This window comes from Centroberyx affinis, unplaced genomic scaffold, assembly GCF_046629955.1.
Source record: "Centroberyx affinis isolate AG114_WGS23_722 - 3 ecotype Tasmania unplaced genomic scaffold, CSIRO-AGI_Caff_v1 ptg004369l_1, whole genome shotgun sequence".
In the NCBI taxonomy this organism is placed as follows: domain Eukaryota; kingdom Metazoa; phylum Chordata; class Actinopteri; order Beryciformes; family Berycidae; genus Centroberyx; species Centroberyx affinis.
Window position 1 is genome coordinate 132,339 of NW_027282064.1, and position 18,447 is coordinate 150,785.

The 18,447-nt window shown below is 42.9% G+C and overlaps 4 protein-coding genes across 6 annotated transcripts; 2 read left to right on the forward strand and 2 right to left on the reverse strand.

Moving 5' to 3' along the window:
* Positions 1-655: 655 nt before the first annotated feature.
* On the reverse strand, positions 656-4,257 carry itgb1bp1 (integrin beta 1 binding protein 1). 2 transcript variants are annotated; one of them, XM_071543719.1, is made up of 7 exons: positions 4,003-4,257; positions 2,939-3,054; positions 2,705-2,783; positions 2,445-2,575; positions 2,166-2,258; positions 1,583-1,732; positions 656-1,235 (listed from the first exon to the last, which is right to left on the reverse strand). In XM_071543719.1, exons 2-7 carry the CDS (start codon positions 3,008-3,010, stop codon positions 1,164-1,166), a joined length of 597 nt encoding a protein of 198 aa, XP_071399820.1. In that variant the 5' UTR covers positions 3,011-3,054; positions 4,003-4,257; the 3' UTR covers positions 656-1,163. The 2 variants fall into 2 exon arrangements, with proteins under 2 accessions (XP_071399820.1, XP_071399821.1); XM_071543720.1 differs by lacking the exon at positions 4,003-4,257 and adding an exon at positions 3,769-3,981.
* A 277-nt stretch (positions 4,258-4,534) lies between these two features.
* LOC139664767 (cleavage and polyadenylation specificity factor subunit 3) lies at positions 4,535-11,550 on the forward strand. 2 transcript variants are annotated; one of them, XM_071543718.1, is made up of 18 exons: positions 4,535-4,646; positions 4,792-4,855; positions 5,181-5,278; positions 5,481-5,609; positions 5,842-6,019; positions 6,168-6,257; positions 6,359-6,509; positions 6,758-6,933; positions 7,032-7,190; positions 7,448-7,594; positions 7,685-7,837; positions 7,988-8,096; positions 8,252-8,350; positions 8,552-8,646; positions 8,949-9,051; positions 9,331-9,397; positions 9,598-9,694; positions 9,807-11,550. In XM_071543718.1, the coding sequence occupies exons 1-18, from the start codon at positions 4,576-4,578 to the stop codon at positions 9,906-9,908; spliced, it is 2,088 nt and encodes a 695-aa protein (XP_071399819.1). In that variant the 5' UTR covers positions 4,535-4,575; the 3' UTR covers positions 9,909-11,550. The 2 variants fall into 2 exon arrangements, with proteins under 2 accessions (XP_071399819.1, XP_071399818.1); XM_071543717.1 differs by having other exon boundaries at positions 8,949-9,036.
* A 318-nt stretch (positions 11,551-11,868) lies between these two features.
* Positions 11,869-14,452, reverse strand: LOC139664771 (uncharacterized). The gene has a single exon (XM_071543722.1). The coding sequence runs from the start codon at positions 14,379-14,381 to the stop codon at positions 13,320-13,322; it is 1,062 nt and encodes a 353-aa protein (XP_071399823.1). The 5' UTR covers positions 14,382-14,452; the 3' UTR covers positions 11,869-13,319.
* Positions 14,453-14,680: 228 nt separating this feature from the next.
* iah1 (isoamyl acetate hydrolyzing esterase 1 (putative)) lies at positions 14,681-18,350 on the forward strand. Its single transcript, XM_071543715.1, has 6 exons — positions 14,681-14,828; positions 15,048-15,100; positions 15,328-15,479; positions 15,864-16,025; positions 16,138-16,259; positions 16,830-18,350. Exons 1-6 carry the CDS (start codon positions 14,706-14,708, stop codon positions 17,004-17,006), a joined length of 789 nt encoding a protein of 262 aa, XP_071399816.1. The 5' UTR covers positions 14,681-14,705; the 3' UTR covers positions 17,007-18,350.
* Positions 18,351-18,447: the final 97 nt, after the last annotated feature.

Below are 18,447 nucleotides of genomic sequence, written 5' to 3' on the forward strand. Positions count from 1 at the left end.
GCAAACACTAACATGATGTACAATGTGCAGCTGGTGATTTGTGATTTGTACCAGAACTGTAAACAAGTTCTTGCCCCTTATTTTTCATATGCAAATAAGACCCAATGAGGATTTATCTGCTGTTTGCAAATGTAGTCAAATGAATGCAGATTTAATCACTACTTAAAAACATGAAGCCAGTACCATTTCAGATGTAAAGCTTTTGGGACCAAAAAACATCCGTAGATGTTTGTAATACAATACAAAGAAATTAAAAAGTTATAAAATGAAAATCAAATGGTTCATATTAAAATTGGTGAATTAATTTAAAAAAAATACATAACACAGGAAACAAAATGTGGGATGTGGGACACAGTTAAAGCATCTTTGTAATGTACCTTCAAGTCAGATAGTAACTGCTATGTGTACCAATATTGTTTTTCTCATTTTAATAAAGGAAAACAATGGGATTTCTAACCAAAGCCTGCCTGTGCATGTCATCAAATCCCTGTACCATGTAGTTTCTCCACTGACAGACTCAATGTCTCCCACAAATTACCATGTGTTCACACAGCTGTTATAGATGGTTTACAACATTATGTACCAAGTGTCCTTATTTACATTAAATAAGATTAAGTTACATTACAACGCTGAAACAGTGGACTGTGTTCAGATGTTTAAAAAAATGCAACCCTTTCCCTTCCTTGCAACCTTTCCTTGATCTTACTCATTAACTTTTTTTTTGTTAGCAAGGTCAAGGAAACAAGTGAGGTAAAGAAAACATTACAAATAAAGGAAATGACTTAGACAAATCCAAATTAGTCCTGGTCTCAAATGGAAAATGAGGTGATAGGGTGGTGATAGTGCAAGAAATAGAAGGCAAGTGATTTGACTTTGCTGTCAGATAAGGCATTGGCTGAATCTCAATAAAGGCTTGAATCTTGCTCCACTGCAAACTAACCAGATGACACAGAACAGTTGCCCTGCAATTGTCTATAATTTCATGATATTTACCAGAACTTGTCTGAAGGAGGATAAAGTGAGGTTACAAAAAAAAAGGAAAAGGTTGCAATTTTTTTTGACAATGAGAACGCAGCCCTGATGGTCTCCTGATAAATTATTGGTGATTTTGCAACCATTCAGCTTCCACTTTTGGACAGATCTCAGCTCCTGTTTGTCTGGCCTCAGGACTTGTCTGACGTCAGCGCGCAGTCAAAAGAGGCCGACAGCACCTTGCAGATGGACTGAGCATGCTCCTGTTCAGACGGAGGACAACACCATCAAATCAAGCCGTGTTCAGCAGCTGGGCAGATGTTCCTATCCTATGTGATATACTTTGATTTCTTTAAGTCTGGCACCTTCATACCATGAAGACAGAATCTCTCTCTCTCTCTCTCTCTCTCTCTCTCTCTCTCTCTCTCTCTCTCTCTCTCTCTCTCTCTCTCTCTCTCTCTCTCTCTCTCTCTCTCTCTCTCTCTCTCTCTCTCTCTCTCTCTCTCTCTCTCTCTCTCTCTCTCTCTCTCTCTCTCTCTCTCTCTCTCTCTCTCTCTCTCTCTCTCTCTCTCTCTCTCTCTCTCTCTCTCTCTCTCTCTCCACCACTCACCGAGCTGCTGCACTGGTAGACCCAGATGCTGCACTCCTCTTGCTTGGTGTCCGTGGTTTTGAGAGCCAGCAGGTTCTTTCCTGCTCCGAGGCCATCATCATAACACAGCATCCGCACAATCAGGTAGAGAGGGTGGCGATGCAGCACATCCTACCCAGGGGGGGGACAATTAAACACCCGGTTATGGACTTATTAGATCAAGCAACTTTCTTTTTTCCATTTGTGCTACGCTGTCAGAAGAGATTAGCCTCATCCATCAGTGTTGTTCCTGTGGTGGATCTCCATTAAAACAAAAATCTTTTATTTTCAGATAAAGCCTAAACCTATCTCAAATTCAGCTCACAATGTATCTGCTCAGATAAAATGGGCAATGTGTTGGAAAAGGGAACGAGTGAAATGTCTGAGTCAGCAGCCTTGTGTGAAGCCACGTCAAAAGTATAAATTTGATACTGAATTCATAACCCATGCTGTTACGCGGTATTGATGATGACACAGCGGTACTGCATGGCCCAATCAATGCGCACTCATCTCAAGTACAGTATATCACTTTTTTATTGCTTTGGTAAGCAAAGCCACTACTCACACACTGGTCCAGAGAGGCCACTTTGACTCCATACTTGGACACTCCCAGTATCATCTCCTCGTCTCCAGGCACAAAGGGCAGTTTTCCATCTTGCTGCGAAAGGGATTTATAGTGTTTTATATGAGATCGTAAATTCACATGGCATGGGATATTGACTGCTATGAGTGGAGATAACAGACGCTTAAAAGTAAGGCCCAGGGAACTGGCAAAGCATCCATCCCTGCTTGAACATCCGTGTTCTTATTTACCGCTGTGCAGGTCACTTTACCAGCTTCTTACCTGAGCTGCATCAATATAGTTGATGAGCTCCAGAGGCTCCTGGAGGGTCTTGCTCATGTCAAACTGCAGTTTCTCGATGGCTCCCACATACTTCACCCTGAACTCGGCACACGTGTCTGACGCGCTGTTACCTACAGGAACAGTCAGTCAAACAATCAGTGAGAGAAGAAGGGGAGGAGTAGAAGGGAGAGGAAGGAAGGATGGAAGTCAAGAGAGGAGCCTGGGAAGAACTAGATAGCAGTGGTACTGGTCGGTCTGACCTGAGCTCTTGGTGGAGTCTGTGTCGAGGCTGGCGACAGTGCTGGACCTGGACAGACCGCCCAAACTGGAGTCCACAGACTGCAGACAGACACAAACACAGTAAGACCTCAGCTGGATACAACAGGGAGATTGTGGGGAAGGAATATCTGGCATTTCTCTCTGGCTGAGTGTGTGTGTGTGTGTATGTGTGTGTGTGCGTGTGTGTGTGTGTGTGTGTGTGTGTGGTCTTGTACCTTGCTCTTGGTGCTGATCTCACTGCTTTGAGAGCTGCTGCTGCTGTGGCGCTTTTTGACCTTCCGGAACATCCTTCACCATGACGACGGCCCTGCAGCCCTCCAGCCCCGCCCACCTGAGCATCACACACCACACAGTGTTAAACACACCGCAGGGCTGACTTTCTTGTCTCTATAAAGGTGATGGGTTTGGTAACTGATGCTGACCTGTAGGCTGTAAGTTAGCCTAAATGTTGAGCATCCTATAAATGAGAGCGTGGACCTTCAGCAACATAGTAACCCTGCAGCTATCCTTTGCCGGTGTCAGTGTCAGTGTTTCAAAAATCAGGGAGGATGCTGTCCTCAAAACACAAGTGTTTTGTAAACAAAGGCCCTCAGGTGACTCATGACCCCCACCAACACGCCTATCTCCCAACTACATCAATAAGTTTGCAGTATGAGAATAGTTCTGGTTTAATAGTTTTGTTTTAATTGGCTGAATCACTTTAGAAGCCGATAATTGCACAGCTGTGACGGCAAAAAAAAATAAAAAATCATTCATTAAAATATTAATACGCTACCGTGTTGCTTGGCAACCATTTTATTTCGCTGCCGTTCAAGAACTATATTACTTGGCGGAAGAATAACACTTCATGATTGTTTTAATATTACACATTAAAATAAAAAATGTGCGAACAATTGTGTTATTAATTTTTAAATACAATGATGTGCTATAGTTTAAGTCGTGCCAAACCACTCTTAGCTGTTGTAACATCACTTTGAAACACTTAGCTTATTGCATAAGTAGCGTTAAATATTTAGAACTGAATCAACAGGTATGGACGCCATACTTTTACTTGCTTGGTTTGCTCTCATCACGGATCTACACGGGCTCAGTTGTACTCAAGCCGTTGATGAATCCTCCGTTAACGGAAACCCGTTGCTAGGATAAACAGTATTACCCTACCCCACCTATAACATGTCCCCCACCGCATTCAGTTTCACACCAAGTTGAAAAACGGCGTTTTTCACCAGGGAGTGGCAAACACAAACGCGCTGCTCATTCCCCACACATGGCCACATACCTGTAAGTATGTGGAAGGTGATCGTCTCAATGTAGAGTGATTTTTCTTCAAAGGAGCGGGTTGAGTAGCTTTCTGTTTATCTACAGTTGACACTTCAGCTTCCTTTTGAGTTTCACAGCCTCCACCCAACGCCACTTAAAGGGGACGCAGCAAAGTAGCACAGTGGTTAACAAAAAACACTATCCATGAAGTTGGATGTTGAGCCGATATATCGTAGACCCATGAATTCATTGTTGTAGAGTCTCTCTTGTGTAAAGTATTAAGTAACAGAGATAATTCTGAACGGATTTGATATTTACGATGACCCTTTTAATATTTTATTATTTTATTCACGTGAATTCGTTTATGGCAATAGCCGAGAAAGTCAAACAACTGTCGCGGAACAAATGTCAACGCCTCGGTTTCTCGTCGGCGGTATTTTGGCCCACCACCGGAAGTCTCTCACCTCAAGAGACCGCCCTCCCATTCATTCAACACACTGCACGTATTGTCAGATAACAGTTCCCAGTTTCTACACTATGATATAGTGTAGCTGTCTTTTTCCTCTCTTCAAATATAACAGCGTAGGTAGCCATGGCTGCAAAACGCAAAGTAGATGTGATTGTCCCCGCCGAGGAAAGCGACCAGCTCCTCATTCGACCATTGTGAGTTACTATCTGTGATTTTCATGAATAAGCCTAATGACTGAAGGATAACTTGGTAGTGATAATGACTGAATGTTACAGTATGTGCCTATATGTAACCACAGTATCAATAAATGCGTGCAAAATGCTCATTTCCCACGTACAGGGGTGCTGGTCAGGAGGTTGGCAGGTCATGCATCATCCTGGAATTCAAAGGGAGGAAAATAATGGTAAATCCTCACGCAGTTACACTTATTTATGCTTGACACACTGTCCACAACATAGGAAACCTACATATGGCTAGTGTGCTATAGAGGAATGATGTTAACAAAGTGTAGATAAGCTGTGTTGCCTGTGGGCTGCTGCACCCCAAACAGGCAAAATGAATCTATACCTGACTTCAAAACTTAAAACTAGCAATATTCCTACGACCAATAAGACTGATATCAACTGAGTTATGGTGAACAGAATTAGTAATAAGGATAGAGGATGGTGTGCTATTAAGATGTAAGCTGTAAACATGTAATTCTGTGTCTTTTCCCATGTGATCGGCAGCTGGACTGTGGCATCCACCCGGGCCTGGAGGGAATGGATGCTCTCCCTTATATAGACTTGATCGACCCAGCTGAGATCGACCTGCTGCTCATCAGCCAGTGAGTTTCAGCTAGTCAAGCCCTCTGTAATAGCACATGTACACATGCTATTACATTAGTTGTCAATATATCACTGCACCAATGTCACCAAGGCAAATTCCTCTATTTAAATTGTACTTTGCAAATCGAGTGATTTTGCTTCTGATCCATGATGAGTAAGGATATATACTGTTTGATGCTGACGTCTGTCTCTCTTCACCAGCTTCCACCTGGATCACTGTGGAGCCTTGCCCTGGTTCCTCCAGAAGACCAGCTTCAAAGGCCGGACCTTCATGACGCACGCCACCAAGGCCATCTACCGCTGGCTGCTGTCCGACTACGTCAAAGTCAGGTTGGGCTCTCTTTACTGTATGTTATCACTCAGTGATCATGTGTGGAAGGAACTATTCCTCTTTATAGAACAATCTTGGGGAAAAAGGTGCAGCTCTCCACCTATCTCCTGACAGTGAAATATCAGACAGTGTCACACATAATTGTAAATCCTTAATGTCCCTCCACTCATGCAATATTTTGACATGAATTATCATCTAGCCTGCAATAGTTTTGACTTTGATTTACTGCAGCAACATCTCGGCAGACGACATGCTGTACACTGAGACCGACCTGGAGGAAAGCATGGATAAGATCGAGACCATCAACTTCCACGAGGTGAAGGAAGTGGCCGGAATCAAGTTCTGGTGCTACCATGCTGGACACGTCCTGGGAGCCGCCATGTTCATGATCGAAATAGCTGGAGTCAAGGTACTGGCTCTCTTACATAAAGGACATCCTGGTTTGTTTTATGTACAACAAGATGTTCTGTTTTAGAGAACACTGTATGTTGATGGAGTGTCCACTAAACAAAGCCATTATCTGCTGTTTTGTCTTGCTTCATTTTGTCCCTCCCAAGCTGCTGTACACTGGAGACTTCTCCCGACAAGAAGACAGGCATCTGATGGCAGCCGAGATCCCCAGCGTCAAGCCTGACATCCTAATTATAGTACGCCGAAAGTGCTTTGCATATAAATGTAATCAATCATGTGTTTAATCAATTTGCAGATGATCGCAACTTATCGCTAAATGCTGTTATTCCTTTATCAGGAGTCCACCTACGGCACCCACATCCATGAGAAGAGGGAGGAGCGCGAGGCTCGGTTCTGTAACACCGTCCACGACATTGTGAACAGAGAAGGTCGCTGTTTAATCCCCGTGTTCGCCTTGGGCCGAGCCCAGGAGCTGCTGCTCATCCTGGGTGAGAAGTCCTGTGCCGACTCCCTGCTTTAGGCATTATGACTCTAAAGGCCCATTTCACCATGATATAACAGCAGTGCTATTTTCTACGCTGCTATCCTTGATATTCAGCACTATCATTCATCTGAGAGTTATGAGAGAAAAATTGCTGATACAGCACATTAAAAGTTAACTGTGTCCGTCACATCTCCATTCCACTCTGTATGAGACAGAAGTGTGTGTAAGGTTGTGTTTCGTGTTCCTCTGCAGATGAGTATTGGCAGAACCACCCAGAGCTCCATGACATCCCCATCTACTACGCCTCATCCCTGGCCAAGAAGTGCATGGCTGTGTACCAGACCTACGTCAACGCCATGAACGACAAGATCCGCAAGGCCATCAACATCAACAACCCTTTCGTCTTCAAGCACATCAGCAACCTCAAGGTAGAGCTTCCATCCTGCGTGTGCTGCTCGTCGTTTAAACACACTGGCTGGAAGCTCATCTGCTGAGGTACTATGACTCTGGTGTCTGTTCTTTGCAGAGCATGGATCACTTTGACGACATCGGCCCCAGTGTGGTGATGGCGTCTCCGGGTATGATGCAGAGCGGACTGTCCAGAGAGCTGTTTGAGAGCTGGTGCACCGACAAGAGGAACGGAGTCATCATCGCTGGATACTGTGTAGAGGGGACACTGGCCAAGGTGCCAGTAACTTATTTATTAAAGATCAACATGTAGCAGCATTAACAGCTTATTAAAGGATCAGTAAGGGGCAATGTGTTATTTTGATTCAGCCGATATTCCTTTCTTCCTTATTTCTGTGGTAGAAGTGCAATCATTTTCATTCATTTTTTTGATCTTCTAAAATTGAATCACGTGCGTCTATTGCAGCACTGAATGTGTACAAAGTGTATAACTATATGAAAGCACCTCAGTGTGGTATGATGTTTGTTCTGCAGCACATCATGTCAGAGCCGGAGGAGATCACCACCATGTCAGGTCAGAAGTTGCAGCTGAAGATGTCAGTGGACTACATCTCCTTCTCTGCCCACACCGACTACCAGCAGACCAGCGAGTTCATCAGAGCACTTAAACCTCCGCATGTGGTAGGAGAACCAGAGCGCCACCTGTGTCTCTCTCTCACTGTCTCTGCCTCCCTGATTCTCCTTAAATTCTGGTCTGTGTGTCATCCTCAGATCCTGGTTCATGGGGAGCAGAATGAGATGGCCCGTCTGAAGGCCGCACTGATCAGGGAGTATGAGGACAACGACCAGGTTCACATCGAGGTCCACAACCCCCGCAACACCGAAGCCGTCACCCTCAACTTCAGAGGGGAGAAACTGGCCAAGGTAAATAAACTGCCTCTCTGTTTCGGTTCGGTTTTTTCCCCCTCTCTCTGGAGAAATTTGTATGGGCTTTATGGTCTGAATTCACTATGTGCTCTGCATTATTACATGACTGTGTAAGTCAGAGTTATTGATTCCTGCACTTCTTCTCAGGTGATGGGTTCTCTGGCTGATAAGAAGTGTGTCCAGGGTCAGAGGGTGTCGGGCATCCTGGTGAAGAAGAACTTCAACTACCACATCCTCACTCCCTCGGACCTGTCGAGTGAGTAACTGCCGCTTCCTCTTCCACCCCAAAAAGAGTCAATTCCTCGACTCCAACAAGTTTGAGAGTCGAGATCGGGATCTCTTGGTGTCAGTCAGTTCCACTTTTTTTTTTACGTTTAAACACATTGCTGACCTGATGTGTCTGGTTTGCAGCCTATACAGAGCTGGCTATGAGCACGGTGAAACAGACCCAGGCGATTCCCTTCACTGGACCTTACTCTCTGCTTGTCTGCCATCTGAGGAACCTCACAGGTAAGACCGCCATGTTTGTGCATGTGTACTGTGTGACCATAAACTTTACATGTTGATATATGTGTGTGTGTGTGTGTGTGAACTTTTGGGAATAAACTCTTAATGTTTGTTGCACCAAACCCGCTTCCATTCATGTGGAGTCCAGCAGTCCAAATTGTAGTTTACCCCATGCTGACTGTTGCAGTCTGCTGTCTGTCTCAGGTGATGTGGAAGAGCTGGATGGAACTGAGAAGAACACTTTGAAGATCTTTAAAAACATCACTCTGATCCACGAGGTCGGCATGGTGCTGCTGGAGGTGAGAGGTTAGACCAGTTCAACCAGCTGGGGAGTTGTGTGTTTTGCTGATGTACAATTTTGTCTCTCTTTAGACCTACGGTGTCTCATGTTATGAATTCAGTTTGTGTTCACAAAAATCCATGTTGATCAGGCATAGGTTTTGTGATTGTTTCTGCTTTGGCTGTGTGTGGTTCAAGAAAACATAGTCCAGTTCCCCTCAGTCCCCTCCAGTTGAGTTGTACAGCTGCCTTATATCGAGCCTCTGACCTACAGTCAAACTGTATAATGGCTGCAACTAACTCAACCCCCTTTCTCTTCCAGTGGATAGCTAACCCTCTGAATGACATGTATGCTGATGCAGTCACTACAGTGGTGCTAGAGGTCCAGTCAAACCCCAAGGCTCAGAAAGGTTGGTTTGGCCACCGTCTCTGACTACATAAAGAATGTAGATGGCTATCTCGACTAACCATATTCTGTTTAGTTTTGAATGTTTTATTAAGTGCAGGAAGCATGCGATGAATTACTGTGAGAGCTTTGTCTGAACCCATTTACTGTTTTAGTATCAGTGAAATGGAACTGATAGAAAAGGGCATGATCATCTCAAAGCCACTGGTTACTGAATGGGAGGATAGGCAGCCATCTTTGTTGCATGTTGCCTGCCCATAATGTGATTCATGTGATTCAATTTGTGTTTCACCAACAGTCATGGAGAACCAGAGTGCCATTGTGGACATGGAGGTCTTCCATGCCAGACTGGAGGTCATGTTGCAGTGAGTATCTACTGTATATCTGTAGTGACTTGCTCATAATGTGAACAGTTTGATCTCAAAAGGCAGTTCACAGAAATATAACACAACAAACAAACAGATAAATAAGATATATACAAAAAACTCAATAAGCACATTCTCACACACAGAGTGGGTGTGGTAATCCTTAGTTATAATCCTTCTTTCCCTGTCTCTCTCCTCAGAGACATGTTTGGAGATGAATGTGTGGATTTCAGGGATGGTAAAAACATCGCTGTGACAGTCGATGGGAAGACCGTCCAGATTTGCCTGGAAACAAGAGTAAGAAGCTTTCAGCGTATATCACACCCAGACACTGACATAAAAATGCAACAGGTGCGGTTTTGTTGTTTTTCTTTTGATGTCTCTCACTGGCTTCCTCTCCCCTCGGCAGACGGTGTGCTATGAGGACGACTGCACCGAGGACGACTCTCTGAAGGAGATGGTGGAGCTGGCTGTGCAGCGGCTCTATGACGCTCTCAACCCCACCGTCTGAGACCGGACAAGCCTGGAGACACACACACACACGTTAGGACAGACTTCACCATTGGCCTAACAAGTGACCTGAGACTCAGACATCATGGATATGAAAGTGAAGAATATTTATACATATTCAGTGGGGAAAGTGAATGAGCGGATAGCATCTCTGAACTGGATTACAAATGTTCCCAAGGTTACCAGTGGTTCTTGGGTCTCTTTCAGAAACATGCATCATCTTTGATGGACTAGTCTGGCTGCATCCATCTTTTGTGCACTGTTCCAAATTACCATCATCTATATCAATTCAGCTCAGCAGAATTGTATCCGTCCCACATGTGAAAGCGCTGGTTTCACTGGCTATGTCCAATCTATAGATCCTAATCATTTAGTTATGCACCGGCCCCGTCCAGGATTGGTCATTTGGCATCGACCTGGGTGGTGATTGACAGCCTTAACAACCAATCCCAGGCATCCCAGACGTGTGTGTTTTGCAGAGCATGCTGAAAGACTTGGAAAGACCAGATTGGTCCCTTAGTTGTCTTTCCCTTGACCTCATTAATTGAATATGAAGGAAAACAGAAGGAAAAGAAAAAGGTTCCGTTTATGGGTGAAACCCGTCTTGTCTTTCTCTTTGGTTCAACAGTGGTACACTGGATCGATTGATATGCATCTTAAGTTTACATTTACATTTTAGGCATTTAGCTGATGCTTTTATCTTGAGTCACTTATAATGTGTGCAACAGTAAAATAAGCTTAATTTTCTTGATCACCAACATTACAAGCAATCAATAGTGAGGAGTGCATGGGGATCAGGATTACAAGAGGAAATTGCTGGGAAAATAAGGGAGATAGAAAGAATTCTTTTCATACTTTTAGTAGGCAACTTAAGTTTTTTGATATGTAAGTATTTAAAATTTTAAAAGCACTTAAATTTACTGTATTTCTGTAGATTCACTGTAGCTTGAGAGCTAAATGCATGACTGAATTGCACTGATCTGACACTGACTTATTTTGTTTACTTTTACCTTTGATGTAAACAGTGTATTTGTTAATGCACTAAACTTCTGTGATCAATGTATAACAAGTGAAAAATAGAACTCATCATTTTTGCATAAACTTCTGTGCTTTGATGACAGCAGTGTGTCTTGTTAAGTAATTTAGGAAATAATCAATGAAGGTAATTATTGCATCTGCTGTTAAGAGATTTTTTTTGTTTTTGTTTTAAATTATGTTTGCTGTTATTTTAATGTTTTCGTTTTCTAGAATTTTTTTAGATGTTATTTTTTTCATCCATTTTTTCAGGCACAACACATTGTACAGGTGGGGTTTTATCTAGCAAATGAATTTACAGTTACTGTAGTTATTAATAGATGTGGTTTCCTCTGCTTTCCCCTCCCAATACCACATGACACAGTTACAGCTGGCAGTGACAGTTTGCCGGTTAGGGGCAAGAAAGTTTTATGTTCTGAGAACTTAATTTTTCCCTCTAGCTCTCAAAGATAATCCAACAGCCTCAACCTACACCTAAAGGCCTGTCGCTGTCTTTTTGATATACAAACATGAAACTTTCATATTATTGATGTGTGTAAAATAAAACAGCGTAGATTATACATATCCATTTTCCCAGTCACGAAAAGAATTCCAACCTGTTATTTAAAAATGTGTGCTATAGAAAATAAAATTGTCACAAACCTTTCATTGTAATCATAATATAATGTGATACTTCTGGTAGGGGAATTTTCTATTTGCTTGTCCTTCCACAGGTCAACCAGAGGTTCAGCAGGTTCAGCTCCAGAAAGCGACCCTGAAGCTGGCAGAGATTCAGTGTTTTATACAAAGTCGATGTATATTATCATCTGATGGATGCTACTAAAAAACAGACATGCCAATCTCTGTGTTGGTGTTGACTAAGAGTGGTGGTGCATGCTATTAAAAGACCCGAGCAACATTTTATTTCACTGCTCCAACAGCAGCACTCATAAATAATTTATTTGTTAAATATCAGGAGATACGATTTAGCCATTTATTTTTTACAATAAATATCATCTGAGGCACATTCTTCAACTGAACTACCTGACCAAAATCAGCAAAATGATTCCCATGACGGTTCCTGTATGTCCAGTTTGGCCTTACTGATGGCCTCTCAAGACACGATTGACAAATTTGCTAGGAGCTACACTTCCTAGCACAACCTGTTCCACATGTCACATATTCCGTTAAATTGCTATTACTTTTTTCATGAATAGCAATACATGAAACCATAATCAAAAGTTATATTTTACCAATAAAAATAAAGCAATCTGCATGTAGGATGACTTTATAAAAGCCAAAGGAGTTGAATTGTAGCACAAACAGGTTGTAAATCAACCAGTGAAGACTTCTGTCAGCATGTTCACTCAGTGTTGTGGAATCCATCAGGATTATAGTATACATGATGGCACAGTGTGTTATTTCTGCTGGGTTTCAGGCTGACTTGTGTGACATGACTGAAAAATGAAAACAAACAAAAAAAAACAGCTAAGTGTGCAATGACTGAAACATTTGGACAAAATCTCAGCTGAGTATTGAATTCACTGTTACAGAGTGAGAAAGTGTACAGTTGTCCTGTGATACACGGCTGGCAGACTGAGGAATTCAATCATATGCACTTTGTCCTTAGGTTAGCAACTATCAACAGGACAATTTAGCCTAATCCTTTGGAAAATGTATCTATTGCATAGATGTCAAGGGGATGTTGGCCCAAATGATGATGGTATATGTCATCACGCTCAGTAGTTTGTTAATGTAATGTGACACTTTATTAATGCCTGTAGGTTCCTGTAGATTATTTTTTGTCTATCCCCTCAATAGGGAGGTCAGAGGTCAGCTACAGATCAGCCCTCCTGGAGCTGGTAGGGATTCAGTGTCTTGCTCAGGAGCGTCAATTCGCTAAACCATAAGGTATGGCAAAGTCCCTGCATCTAATATCACTTGCCACCAAAACATTGAAACCCGCTTACTATATTGACTGAATTTCTGGAGACAAAGGAGGACAATTACCGATGACTGACAAGATATTATTTAGTAATTATTATATGTGGGAAAGGTCTCCAACCTGTTTTGCACAGGCACACACAGCTTAGAAGAAACAATGATCCTGATCTCTTGATAGGATCAGGTATGGCTGCCTCTGCTCTCCATTACAATATTAAAAACTACAAATGTAAATCAAATTGATCAAATTTAGGATCATTTAGGTAAGGTATGGCAAGTGCAATTACTGGCCATATCCATTTGATGCCAATGGTCTTCTTGCTCAAGGACACTTCAGCAGGGTGGATGCTAGTCAACATGGGGACTTGACTTTGGACCCTGCCGTCCTGCAAAAGCCTACAAGTATAAATAACACCATGATGCACACATCCAGTTCCACCTCTGTGACTCAGCTTCAGCCCCGCTTTAAGCTGAGCATTATAGCCAGGGCCATCGCCAGCAGCACCGCTACGGCCATCTCTGTCATCTTGCCCAGCTTCCAGTCACTGACCGTCTCATTCTTCTTCCTCAGCATCTCCTCTTTCCGGACTCGTATGTCTTTGTCTCTCTGAAGCTGCTCGCTGTAGTGAGACTTGATAAACTTGTCGAAGTCGAAGACGCCCTTGCCATCGACGCCCACGACAGACTGGCGGGTCCTGGCTTGTTTCGCGGAGCCGCTGGTGTCCTTTGCGGAGGGTCTGGTGGCTCCAGTCAGGTCTGCCTGATTCAAAATGCCCCGGTCGTATTTCTTCCTCAGCCCCTTGTTACCCAGCACGTTGTAGGCCTCGCTGATTTCAGAGAAGCGGACAGTGGCGTCCTCGCTGCCGCTGTTCTTGTCCGGGTGGTAGATGAAGGACTGCTTGTAGTAAGCTGTTTTTATCTGGGCTTGAGTGGCGTTAGGTGGCACCTCAAGGACATCATAATAGCCTGTTCTGGTTTTATACAGGGGCTCAGACCGGTCTCCGTTACCGCTATAAGCCCTGCTGAACACCAACTGTTCATGACCCAGCAACAAATGACGACCGACGAGGCTCTGTTGTCGACGGGCCAACCTGGAAGTGCAGAAAGTGCGATTTGTGTTGCGTGTCGCCGTAGTCCGGTACCGTGTGTCAAAGGATTTTCTATCCAAAGTGTTATTCCTTGCAAGTTTATACAGTGATCCCTCTTTGCTGAGTCCAATGCTGTGGTAAAGTTCAGCAACACTGTCCCTTTCCCTGAGGTCGTTACCGAACAGAGAGGTTTCAGTTGTGTAAGAAACTCCAACGGTCGCGTCCTGCTGAGAAGACGGTCTGTCCGCAGTTTTGCCTCTATTAACTTGGACATTTTGCATGTCACCCAACAAAAATCCCGTCGATAAAGCAGAACTATGTATTGCACGTTTACCTTGTTTGCTCCGAGTTTCTAGAAGGAATTGGTTACATGTTTTGTGTGCAATATTGTAGGCTCCCCTTCCAAGTCTCAGCCTGACCTCCGCCATGTTTACCGGGAGCGAAGAAGAAAAGCAGACTTCCGTGGACTAAGGGCAGCCTTCCAAGTCCAGCGCCTCCCGGTGGGGGGTTTATAGTATAGTTATAACTTTTATAGTAGGGTATAGCCTAGGTATAAACCGGCAAAAGTAGGGGTATAAGTATAGGCGTAAACAAACCACATATGTTTACAGTAACAGGTCTTTTTACTGAATATACATGAGAACTAAAACGACCAAATGTAAAGGCTTTTATTGTGAAGTGTGATTTGGTGTCCAGTGCGGTGTAACACCGGGATCCGGAAACGAGTCATATTTCACATAGAACCAAATTGTATGCAACACCTGAAAATAACATTATTATACTGGAAGTTCGGTTTACGCTGCAGGTTCATCATGTCCAAATTAAAAACAATACGTTGGCCTCAAGTGGTTTTATTTGGCGACTCCATCACTCAGGTTAGTTCGCACATGAAACAGCTTTTACAGACACAAGTCACGTATTTTGTTTGCCAGGCGGCTATTCTTTCACTTTCATTATCAGTCTGTCAGCTGCTAGTCTGCTATCACAAGTTTTGAATGAATGACAGCGGGTGATTTGTCTGAGTCGTACAGTCATATATTTATGGTTTGAGTGTCTGTTTGATCTGAGTGACAGTGTGCTGTTGATTCTTTCAGTTTTCATTCCAAGCCAATGGATGGGGCTCAGAGTTAGCCAACAAACTAGCTAGGTGAGTGTTTCCCTTGTGTTTGTATGGGTGTTCAGCTCAACTGAGATGTTGTGGCAATACAATATCCACACAACTGATGCAAAGACAGCAATAACCTAACTAGTAACTCATTAGTGCACATTATGCCTTTTTGTGATTTTGTGTACTTGCATGCAATGCATGTAAGCAGCCAGGTTCATGCGTATTTAACAGTCTGTAAATCTGACCCATGTTTTGCCCATCATCAGAAAGTGTGACGTTGTGAACAGAGGACTGTCAGGCTACAACTCCAGATGGGCCAAGATTCTCCTGCCTCGCCTCATCAACAGCCAAACCTCTGCAGACCACAACATAGCAGCTGTCACTGTGTTCTTCGGGGCCAACGACTGTGCTCTTGAAGGTAAGGTAACTTGAAGCCCTGTTTTGATAAACACTGATCCTTGATTGACTCATCTGAATGCCTGATATTTGGCTACATAGATCATGTAGCTTATTTCATAACAAGCACTGATCACCATGTTATTCTTAAGTGTTTAGTCTTCATATCTTACAGGCCCAACAAACCACTTGCCAGGCTGATAGATGACAATGAAACTATACTTCATTGATGATTGATTATACTTTTCTGATGTTATATGAACTTTTCTAATGATATTTGAGCACTTACATCATTTGAGACCAGCAACAGTAACACTCCACTGATCACCAATGCTGTGGTACCACACAGAAATATGATATAATTGATCATCTGTGATTCACACACACCCTGTTCCTCGTTCTCCAGACAAGAACCCCCAGCAGCACGTCCCTCTGCAGGAGTATTCAGAGAACCTGAAGGAGATTGCCAGACTCCTGGCCTCAGCTGGTGTGTCCTCAGACAAAGTCGTCTTCATCACCCCCCCTCCTCTTCATGAGCCAGCCTGGGAGAAGGAGTGCACACTGAAAGGTAACGCACACGCAAACATTGTTTTCTCTCATATCTCTGTATTCTCACGTCAACAATTTGCTGATGCTTCTGGCCTGAAGAAATTACGAGTGCCTCTGTGTTCCTCTTGCAGGATGTCCTCTGAATCGTCTGAACTCAGTAGCGGGACAGTATGCCCAGGCGTGTGTCCAGGCAGCGGGTCAGTGTGGCGCCGACGTCCTGGACCTCTGGACGCTCATGCAGAAAGACGGACAGGTGGGCAATGCTGCTGTTTCATCGATGCCTGCCACTGTCACCGCTGTGATCCCCACACAGCAAACAGTACAGTACAATCCAGTAGTTAAACTAGTTGTTTAAATAAACCAGGGCACAAAGAGAAAAAAACTATGGTAATGTGAAAATGTAAGCTTGTTTTACTGATGCTGTCTCATGCTTGTTTTTATAGTGGGAAATTACACTAGAAAAGTAATTTGTTGATACACATTTTGGATTTTCAATTAATGTTACATAATTGTACGTCATTTTAATATACAGTATTTCAACGCTCTGAATATTTAATTCTCTCAAATAACCTTGATTCCAGAGGGCTTTGGATTAATAACATTAACTGAATGTGAAGACCTTAATACTTATATATTACCAATGTAAGATTTTGCTCCACTGACAAGGCATTCTCCCCCAGCTCCCTAAGAAATCCTCCATTAACCAAAAATGCATCGATATCTTCCAATATTCCCCATCACCTTTCTCTTTACCCCTTTATCCATCATTTAATAAAAGCATTCCCGAGTCCTGAGCCTTCCTGTTTTGTCCTCTGCTCCACAGGACTACACAGTCTACCTGTCCGATGGACTGCACCTGTCAGAGAAGGGCAACCAGTTTGTGGCCCAGCACCTGTGGAGGCTGCTGGAGAGCCGCGTGGCCGACCTGCCCTTCATCCTGCCCTACTGGGGAGACGTGGACGCCCAGAGCCCAGAGAGCAGCCTGCTGTGTGACCAGTGAAGAAGAAGACAGCGCTGGATTCTTTTGGAAAGCTCAAGATACAACAGAATACACTGTGGAAGTGAATGTCACTCACTAGCATTCCTGCGTTTCTGTAGTCAGTGATTTCTTGGCAAGCTGAGAACGGACTAAAATCAAGTTATGAAACAGTGGAGCAACTGGAGTCTGCGTGAACTGAAATGAAACACACAAAAAAACCTGCTGAGATAGTGATGATCAAAATTTGTATTGACCAGTATGTGAAATGTCAGACACACATATATTGCAATTATTTTTTTTAAATGCACAATAAAGAGTTTTGTTTATTATTTTAGGATGTGTGTAGTTGATGCAAGCAAGAACATAAATGGAACTCAAGGGTGGACATTTATCAGCATAGAAACATTAATATACACAGCATCCATCCTATACATGACACAGGGCATCTGCTATGCAGCAGAGCCAATGGTATAAAGGGAATCTACATTTTTCTTGACCTATAAGAGAGACATTTGTACAATATAATATGTGACACAGGCAACAGTGGTAACACGGCATTAAATAGGTGAAGGAGGTACATGGCTCAAATTGGCACATGGACAGAAAAAGTGGCAAGGTGGCAATTCTCTAAAATTAAGTCAGGATGTCCAGATCCCAGTTCATCTATTGGGAATTCTCCTCTGCTTCCAGTATGATAATAAGAAGGCATAGAACATTTAGGCACAAAATCAGAAAAGGCACTATGCTGTTTTCATGTGTGGAAGAAAAGAGCAGAAAGAATACATGACAGATTATCACCAAGCTATGAAGACAAACAGGACAATACAACTTTCTCTTAGGGTCCCTTACTTTTCAAAACGGTTTTATCAAATGGTCAAAAAAATAAATTGAATACTGAAGAGACCTGCTTGTTCCTTAAACAGTATTAAAACTTTGCAATTAAAAATAAGAGGTCAAAATATTAACAAGAACAAAGGCATTGATGACATACAGTACAGTATGTACATTTTAAAACACACACATATAGCTAATCCTCCAGTGATACCAACAATACTTTAAGTGCAGTTATGACAGATACAGGATATAATCATCTTTACTAGAGTTACGGTTCAGTGTCCTTTAGTCTGCACCTCAACAGTTTACCCATGTATCACACTGAAATGTCTCACTCCCATTCAACAGAAAATAACTGCAGCTAGAAGATTATTTCAAATCTTCCACCTATTAAAACTGTGAAAGTGGGTCAAACCTGTGAGGTTGCATTGCAATACAGACAGTACATTTTGGGGAAAAAAGGTAAGTTGAGGTTTTAAATATGACGCTTTCTTCAACTTTGATCTACAATTGCTCACTTTTTTTTTTTAACGTCAACAAGACACAAGTGAAAACCACGGGATTAACTTAGTGGGTTTTGAATTTGATTGGTTGCTGAAAAGCATCTGCACACTACAATCACATTTAT

Coding starts and splice junctions, on each gene's coding strand:
- iah1 (XM_071543715.1), top strand. CDS start 14,706: ATGCAACACCTGAAAATAACATTATTATACTGGAAGTTCGGTTTACGC. Junction 15,101..15,327: donor TTAGCCAACAAACTAGCTAG/GTGAGTGTTTCC, acceptor GCCCATCATCAG/AAAGTGTGACGTTGTGAACA. Junction 16,026..16,137: donor GAAGGAGTGCACACTGAAAG/GTAACGCACACG, acceptor TTCCTCTTGCAG/GATGTCCTCTGAATCGTCTG.
- LOC139664767 (XM_071543718.1), top strand. CDS start 4,576: ATGGCTGCAAAACGCAAAGTAGATGTGATTGTCCCCGCCGAGGAAAGC. Junction 9,052..9,330: donor GAAAGGTTGGTTTGGCCACC/GTCTCTGACTAC, acceptor TTTCACCAACAG/TCATGGAGAACCAGAGTGCC. Junction 9,398..9,597: donor AGACTGGAGGTCATGTTGCA/GTGAGTATCTAC, acceptor CTCTCTCCTCAG/AGACATGTTTGGAGATGAAT.
- itgb1bp1 (XM_071543719.1), bottom strand. CDS start 3,010: ATGTTCCGGAAGGTCAAAAAGCGCCACAGCAGCAGCAGCTCTCAAAGC. Junction 2,576..2,704: donor AGACTCCACCAAGAGCTCAG/GTCAGACCGACC, acceptor CTGTTCCTGTAG/GTAACAGCGCGTCAGACACG. Junction 1,236..1,582: donor TCTACCAGTGCAGCAGCTCG/GTGAGTGGTGGA, acceptor CCGTCTGAACAG/GAGCATGCTCAGTCCATCTG.
- LOC139664771 (XM_071543722.1), bottom strand. CDS start 14,381: ATGGCGGAGGTCAGGCTGAGACTTGGAAGGGGAGCCTACAATATTGCA.